Consider the following 8,385-nt stretch of genomic DNA (forward strand, 5'->3'; position numbering starts at 1 on the left):
CGCCGTCAAATCAAAGGTCTTCGATAGTTGTTTTTGACGAAAATGAACGTGTCAATTTGTCACTTTCATGAGGTTGGAGTAGTAATATGTTCAACTACTAAGACATTTGCTCAAATCTAGGTTGTGCCTTAAGATTTCGAGAAAATTAACAACTAAGGAAGAATGTTTCACGTCTCTCATTAATTTGTTAAATTAAAAACGATTTCGGGGTTTTCGTCAAAAAAAACAACTAGATACATCGAAAGTGCCTCTGGTTTACGCATGCGCAGTTCGGCGCGAGATGAAGACCGCAATACATGTTTTGCGCATGCGCTAAACGAACCCACCTCGCCATGACAAGTGTGATCGGGGATTTCTATTGAAGAAGCAATTTTTGCACAGACATAAAGGGAAACCCAGCGACATCCGTTTAGAACGTTTTCTTACCACCAACTATGGTAGTGAGAGAAAGTCCAGTCGCGGGTAGTTGAGGGCAAAACTGGTCGTAGATTCTGCTAATTTTGTCATCGATGAAACATCGGATCTCAATAAATGTTCTGTTCCCAAAACTAAAATCTGTTACAAACACAGCTACGTTTTATATACATGACGCTTTTCCAAAGTTTTTACAACGGAAATATGATCATAATGCTACAACGCGCCAATAGGATCTCGCTAACTCGTGCTTGTTCTGCCCACTATGCTTAATTTGCTCGAAAACGACACAGATCGAAAGGACACAGATCAACTATGGGTTAGCATATCTTTGGTTACAATATAAAGTATTTAGCAAGTGCTACACAACCACACAATTTTGCCTTCATCACTATGACCCATTGAAAGAGATTGAATGTGTCAAATTGTGATCTTAAAATCCTTTTAAGGCCAGGCACGAAACCCTGATAGGGATTTTTTTCTCAATCATATCATAAACGTGTCCCAATTGAATGTAGACAAGTATAATACTTTTTTGTATAATAATATTTCAGAAAATGTTTATTAAAATACGCAAATGAGGCAAACTCATTAAATGTGTGAATATTTCTGGACACTGGATGAAGTCAGCCTAATTATTTGTTTTTGAAATTATGTGTAATTCAACATAGTGAGCTTTGAAAGTATTGATCCATGTCCATTTTAAAGTGGTTATAATTCATAAAACTGTTGACAGTAGTATGATAATCTAAAGAAAATATACATTACGTTTTTTTTTTTTTTATTACATTTTGGAAATACTAATATTAATGTAACAAAATACCAACAGATCCCAAAACTGATAGGTACATTTAATTTCAGCCTCTGGTGCCTGGCTTTAATTCTGATAGATGGTGTTTTGGTTAAGTGGAAAGCATCTTACATTTTATTAGCAGCTGAGGTCAAATCTAAAAACAGCACAAAAAGCCTCTCCGCTCCCTCCACTATTCTCATCCTCCTACAGTAGTGCAGATGGAAGCAGCTGTTCATGCGGCCCAGTTGCTCACCCCGGAGAGGAAGGGTCCAGGCCGGTAGGTTAGCTATTAATTAATGTGACTCGGTCAGCTGTAGTGGAGCTGCAGCCCTTTAAGTAAAGCCCTAGGGAAGAACCTTCAGCCCACCCAACCAACTAACTCTACTGCAGAGGGGGAGGACACAGTGCACTCACTCACACCACATTACTGAGCGACAAAGCTGCTGCAGTGATTATTAATAGAGAAGATATGTCTAGTAAAAGTAGAAAAAAAATAAAGATTTTGGCTAAATACCTATTAGAAAAGTAATGGCACAAAAACAAAGCAATAAATCCTCATGCAGCACTTGGTGTAAATCCATCTCTGATCCAATGGGCCAAAACACTTGAACAGACAGACACTCAGCAAACACAGCTAGACAGGAAGTAATGATAATAGAGCATGGGACGACATTTCTTCAATAAAATTAAATGAGAAACTAAATTTCATTTATATTTTAAAAAAACATAAAAAATAAAAAAAGATATACTTCTCACCAAAAGCAACCACCCCCCCAGAATGTTTCAAATAAAGTTATATTTACAGACTAAAACATCTCAAATCACATTCATCAATCACTCGTTAAAAAAGGGTAGGGGAAATGGGGTATTACAGTCACATCAACAGACACAATGCATAAGTTATAAAACCGTAGTATAAAACCAGTCACTCCTCAGTTTTAGTTCAATACACTAACAGTGGCTTAACAGCCTTCACAGTGGTATCTTTATCCACAGATCAGGCACCGTCTCCCAGAGGGTGACAAAATAAGCAGTGTGTGCATCCATCTGTGTTTGCACTTGCATAAGCCTATCAGCTGATAATGTGTGCTAAAATATCACAGTGTAGTGCAGTGATCTTGTTTAGTCACAGTGTTCGACTAGTAATGTCGATTAGTAGTAGACCTTGGTCTAAGTTTGCAGCACAGGAAAGTCTGAACACATTTTTCCTGCCTAGGGTTTAGTGTCCCGTGTCCAGGTCCCTCATGTAGTCCTGTAGGGCCTGCAGCCGGGCATCGATCTCTGACAGGTCAGCCCCATCTATGGAGCCTTCTGGGTAAAGGACAAGCAATGCACAGACAATTGTAAATCATTGGTTTCAGCAAGGTTCTCACACAGAATGTGTCACCAGGGCTCATATTAGTACATTCATTTTTCGAGCTAACTGACTCTGATTAAACTTTAGATTGAAGAGTAGGCATTGATCGGTTACCTTTGTCTGATCGTACCCTGTGTGTGGGAGTGCTACAATGGGGCTTCTTGGTCAAATGTCTTCCTCTGGGCTACAAAAATAAATAACTGTCACTCAACACAAATATGTTAAATCAAGGTCTATCACAAGCTGTAAAAAATAACACACCACACTCACCATGGTTGGACCATTGTAGGTCTGCTTCCTTCCTCTGAAACACAGAACAAAATGAGGAACTGTCTGAGACATGCAGTAAAGCAATAGAATATCTCTCACTTACTTAAACAAACCCAGTTTGGACTGTAATACCATGTGATATAGCATGGTAAAGCATAAATTACCTGATTGTCAACTCATCCAACTCCACCAATGAATTATCAGAGGACTGTCTGCTTCTCCTACTCTCAATTGATAAGCTCCTCCCTCTGCTCCCACTGCCTGCCCTGGTCAGCTGGGGATAAGCCTCCCTGGACCGAGACCGCCCCCTCTCTAGGCCCCTCTCCAGAACAGGTGACGCTAACATTTCTCTTCTGACCTTTCTCTGGCTGACGGAGAGAGAGAACACAGGAGGCCAAGTTAAGTCATGATTACAGGGAACGTTTCACTCAGTATTGGTTTTCCTATTAGTACAAGATAAAATGGGTTGCCATTTGAAATCCTTGAGCATTTCAACACATGAAAATCACTATACCAGTGTCTCACATGCAAAATACACTGTTATAATTGGCAGAAGCTTGCAATGCAGATACAGTTATGACAGTGAAATGGATAGAGGGAGATGAGACTGACTTTTTGAGTTCCGCCTCTCTCAGTCGGCGCTGTCTGTCCTGGATATATGCAGTGGGGTCAAAGCGTGGCGTCCGCGAACCTGAAAACAGGAACAACAGGATTGGCTGGGAGCTCATACTTAAAGGGAAAATCCACTCAAACTATATTTTGTTACAAAAAGATTTTGAGTGGATTTTTCCTTGAAGATAGCAGATCAAGCAGTTAATCAAGCCCTGATAGCTTTACTCAGACTTGGTGGTGTCAACTTTAATTGTATTGTATCCTGAAGCTGAATTACCAGTCAACTCCAAACTCCTATAGGAGACAGAAAAAACAAGATACCTGTGGGAGAAGGTGAGGGTCTGGAGACATACGAGCGGGGCCCTGAGGAGTCTGCCCTCTGGCCTTCTGACCTCCGACCCCTCTCTTCTGTCCTCTCTCTGGACCCTGAGCGAGCCCGAACTACAACACGTCCCAAACTACGTTCCCGAGACAGTGAACGCCTGATCTCCCCATCACCCCGCGAGGCACTGCACCCAGAGAGGGCAGGGGTCACCCCACTGGTCACCCTACTAAAAACAGACACACATAGTTTACAACATTAGCCACAGGGAGAGTATCGTAAGGAGTGAGTGAGTAAGTAGGTGGGAGTGAGTGAAAGTAAAAGAGAGAAAGAAAAAGGAAAGACATACATGCTTAGATTGACTAACCCTCGTCTTAGCAACGCCAGTTCATTGGTCAAACTCTTAACGCGAATCCGTAGAGCTCGCTCTGATGCCCTTAGCTCCTCCAACTAGGAGAGACAGGAAACGTCAGAATTAGCCTACCAGCTGAACAATGGAATCAGCTCCAAGCAATCCTACTTATAATGGCGCAAAAATGACTACTCCAAGTGTTGACATGCACACAATATATTTTTTTTGATATGCAGGAATCTATGTTACTACATTATTTGCATCAACTGAAGTCCAGGCATTCTAAATTATTCAAAGTTATAAAAGTTAGAGTACATGCTTATTTGAAATATGATGCAAACAAGGACCAACCTGCTCCAGTTGGAGGCGCTGCTCCTGGCCCCTCTTGCTGGCTGAGTGCTGACTCTTGGCCCTCTCTCTGAGGAGCTGGTCCTCTAAACTCCTGACCACCTCTCTCAGCCCCCGAGCCCCTCCTCCAGGGGTGGAAGCAGACCCCACTAACTGCAGACGCTCCAAAGTCTTGGCCAGGGCCTCCTTCTCCTCTCTCACCAATGTGAGTCTAACAACAGAGAACAGTCAGGGCCCTTAACCTCTGACCTGAAGAAAACAACAGACTGTCCTGATTAATACAGTGTAACAAGTCACAACTTACTCTGCCCGTAGCCGGCGTATCTCTGGCTCTGCTGGTTTGTGACCTACATGGTTGGCCAGGGCGTTTAGCTCAGTCTTCAGGGCTCTGATCTCCTTCTGCAGGGCGGCAGGGTCAGGCTTGCCATGGTAGGGCAGGGGCAGGGGGTAGTGGATTCTATAGGGAAAGGTTAACATGGCAATTTCGCAGTTGTACATTTCAAGCAGAGTTTGAGTCCAGCTTATGGTAGTGATATCACTAAAAGAGAGACAAACCTGTCAAATTCCACAGTGTAGATAAGAATTAGGTATCTTTTGGCACTGAGGTTAGGAGATTGCTGTTGGGCTCGGGGACGACCAACAACTCCAGCCTTCCGGTTCCGCAAGAGCTCCAGGTCAGCATAGGTCAAAAGGTCAAGGGTAACAGACTCACTAGTCTGAAGAAAAAGCATGCACCATAATCAGAAGGGTGGGTACCGGGTAGGGCGTGGGCTATTTAATAACTTTCTTCACTCCCAACGTTTATCCCCAAAAATGTCTGTCCTCACTCTGGTAGCCGATGAACAAACATCAAGATTAAGCTACGTGGTGAGTTGATGCTTATTTGGCAGCTAGTTAGCTAGGTGAATTTGGTTGGAAACCTTGTACTTTACAAAGTTTTTGGAACCGATTCCTGTTGGAACTTTCCACAAATTATACTCACCCTAATCAGAACTAGAGGTCGACAGATTATGATTTTTCAACGCCGATACCGATTATTGGAGGACCAAAAAAGCCGATACCGAGTAATCGGCCGATTTTTTTTATATATATATTTTATTTGTAATAATGACAATTACAACAATACTGAATTAACACTTATTTTAACTTAATATAAAACATCAATAAAATCTATTTAGCCTCAAATAAATCATGAAACATGTTCAATTTGGTTTAAATAATGCAAAAACAAAGTGTTGGAGAAGAAAGTAATATGTGCCATATAAAAATGTGTGCCTTGTAAAATATGTGCCATGTAAAAAAGCTAACGTTTAAGTTCCTAGCTCAGAACATGAGAACATATGAAAGTTGGTGGTTCCTTTTAACATGAGACTTCAATATTCCAAGGTAAGAGGTTTTAGGTTGTAGTTAATATAGTATTTCTAGGACTATTTCTCTCTATACCATTTGTATTTCATATACCTCTGACTATTGGATGTTCTTATAGGCACTATAGTATTGCCAGTGTAACAGTATAGCTTCCGTCCCCCTCCTCGCCCCTACCTGGGCTCGAACCAGGAACACATCGACAACAGCCACACTCGAAGCATCGTCACCCATCGCTCCACAAAAGCCGCGGCCCTTGCAGTGCAAGGGGAATAACTACTCCAAATCTAAAAGCGAGTGACGTTTGAAACGGTATTAGCGCATACCCAGCTAACTAGCCATTTCACATTGGTTACACCAGCCATTAGGCTGATAGACTTGATGTCATAAAAGCGCTGTGCTTGCGAAGAGCTGCTGGCAAAACGCATGAAAGTACTGTTTGAATGAATGATTATGAGCCTGCTGCTACTCAGTCAGACTGCTCTATCAAATCAGACTTAATTATAACATAATAACACACAGAAATACGAGCCTTTGGTCATTAATATGATCGAATCCGGAAACTATCATTTCGAAAACAAAACATTTATTATTTCAGTGAAATACGGAACCGTTCGGTATTTTATCTAACGGGTGGCATCCCTAAGTCTAAATATTCTTGTTACATTGCACAACCTTCAATGTATGTCATAATTATGTAAAATTCTGGCAAATTAGTTCGCAATGAGCCAGGCAGCCCAAACTGTTGCATATACCCTGAGAAATGACAATTTCACCTGGTTAATATTGCCTGCTAAACTGGATTAGTAGTTATAACTAGTGATTATGATTGATTGTTTTTTATAAGATAAGTTTAATGCCAGCTAGCAATTTACCTTGGCTTCTACTGCATTTGTGCAACAGGCAGGCTACTCGTGGAGTGCAATGGTTAGAGTGTTGGACTAGTTAACTGTGCGGTTGCAAGATTGAAACCCCTGAGCTGACAAGGTGAAAATCTGTCGTTCTGCCCCTGAACTGACAAGGTGAAAATCTGTCGATCGGCCCCTGAACAAGGCAGTAAACCCACAGTTCCTAGGCAGTCATTGAAAATAAGAATGTGTTCCTAACTGACTTGCATAGTTAAATAAAAGGTATAAAAAATGTTTTAAAAAACATTTTAAATGTTTAAATAATAATCGGAAATCGGCGCCCAAAAATACAGATTTCCGATTGTTATGAAAACTTGAAATTGGCCCTAATTAATTGGCCATTCCGATTAATCGGTCAACCTCTAATCAGAACACTTTTAAACATGCAGACTAACCTTACTAACAGCAGATTCCAACATGCTGCAGAAGATGGGAAACTGCTTGAAGTTGCCTGTTTTGCGGGATAGGTCTTCGATGTCTGGGACACAATGAAAACATTATAATAATAAATAGTAATGTCTATAATATCCATGTAAATTAACTATGTCATTTCACAATGCTTCACTTACATGCTGGGTCAAACCCTCCCCTCCACTGGTCAGCTGTCATTGCATCAGAGATCTCAACTATTAGCAATCCTTCTTTTAGTTCTATCTTCACAGCAAACTCCACTCCTCGGAATGTAATGTCCTCCTGCACCACTGAGCCCGCCTCCATCTCTCTGCTTTGGTCGCAATGTCCACAGACCTAAGTTACAAGAAAGAGACAGTCCATCAATCACAACATCTTGCACATGCACACCACAGCCATCAATGTCGACAAAACTAAATGTAGGACTAGTAAGTACTGAGTAACTAACTTGAGCAATAATCAGTGCGCTTCAGGTACTGAAACCACAGATGAAGATAAGAGTGTCTCTTTGCATTAACGTTAGCTAGTTTAGCCGGCCAGAACTTAGCTAGCCAACGACATCTGGTTAACTACACACTAGCTAGCGATATGGCTAGCAAACAAAATTAGGTTTTCTGCAGTGCTAACTATCATACCGTATGATAGTATAATTCCACTACAACTGGCACGTTGGCTATTCTGTGTTGGTAAATGCTTGTTAGCTAGCTAGCTTCTATATCTTGTAGCTAGCTAAGTAACGTGTACTCTGCTAAGGTTAGAGACATACCTGTGGTGATGTGCTCGAAAACGGAACCCAATTCCTACACCTTGGAGTGCATTATAATTCGTAAAATAAAATATATCCAATGAGGTCAAATCGCGTCTCTGGTATGAACGAGTACACCTCTCTTCGATACCTGACAAGATTGGAAGCCGCCGCCACTGTTGAATGTAGCGGTTCAATAACCGAGAACGTATAAGTACCGGCCCCTACACATTGTCAACTGAATGTATTGGTCGAAAATAAGATACAAGCAAGTCTGATTGGGTGGAGCTACCGTCAATGTGTAAAAGCTGTGACGGTGTCGCTGGTGCTCAACATCAGCTCCGAGGCCCTTCAGTGGAAGTGATGCTGAGCCCCATGGTAACGACACGGCTTTGTAAATGTAAATCCTCAACGAGCTAAACTGTAGTAGTATGTTCAACAAGAAAAGATGCAGTTAGCACTTTTGGCCAGTAGGAATTATTTCATTG

The 8,385-nt window shown here is 41.6% G+C and overlaps 1 protein-coding gene across 4 annotated transcripts; it reads right to left on the reverse strand.

The window, feature by feature from the left end:
• Positions 1–1,178: 1,178 nt before the first annotated feature.
• Positions 1,179–8,185, reverse strand: LOC110533807 (coiled-coil domain-containing protein 61). 4 transcript variants are annotated; one of them, XM_021618334.2, is made up of 13 exons: positions 7,919–8,185; positions 7,311–7,488; positions 7,137–7,219; positions 5,024–5,184; positions 4,773–4,925; positions 4,472–4,679; positions 4,136–4,218; positions 3,768–3,997; positions 3,447–3,525; positions 2,999–3,202; positions 2,835–2,868; positions 2,679–2,748; positions 1,179–2,518 (listed from the first exon to the last, which is right to left on the reverse strand). In XM_021618334.2, exons 2-13 carry the CDS (start codon positions 7,456–7,458, stop codon positions 2,427–2,429), a joined length of 1,545 nt encoding a protein of 514 aa, XP_021474009.1. In that variant the 5' UTR covers positions 7,459–7,488; positions 7,919–8,185; the 3' UTR covers positions 1,179–2,426. The 4 variants fall into 4 exon arrangements, with proteins under 4 accessions (XP_021474009.1, XP_036846098.1, XP_021474008.1 ...); XM_036990203.1 differs by having other exon boundaries at positions 3,193–3,198; positions 4,118–4,218; XM_021618333.2 differs by having other exon boundaries at positions 1,179–2,515; positions 4,118–4,218.
• Positions 8,186–8,385: the final 200 nt, after the last annotated feature.

The sequence above is a fragment of the Oncorhynchus mykiss genome, chromosome 10 (assembly GCF_013265735.2).
Source record: "Oncorhynchus mykiss isolate Arlee chromosome 10, USDA_OmykA_1.1, whole genome shotgun sequence".
Classification (NCBI taxonomy): Eukaryota; Metazoa; Chordata; class Actinopteri; order Salmoniformes; family Salmonidae; genus Oncorhynchus; species Oncorhynchus mykiss.

Excerpts from the sequence above, each read along its gene's own strand:
- LOC110533807 (XM_021618332.2), bottom strand. The coding sequence starts at position 7,458 with ATGGAGGCGGGCTCAGTGGTGCAGGAGGACATTACATTCCGAGGAGTG. Across the intron at positions 7,220-7,310 it reads GGGAGGGTTTGACCCAGCAT|ACATCGAAGACCTATCCCGC; the intron begins GTAAGTGAAGCA and ends ATTGTGTCCCAG. Across the intron at positions 2,749-2,834 it reads CCTACAATGGTCCAACCATG|CCCAGAGGAAGACATTTGAC; the intron begins GTGAGTGTGGTG and ends TTATTTTTGTAG.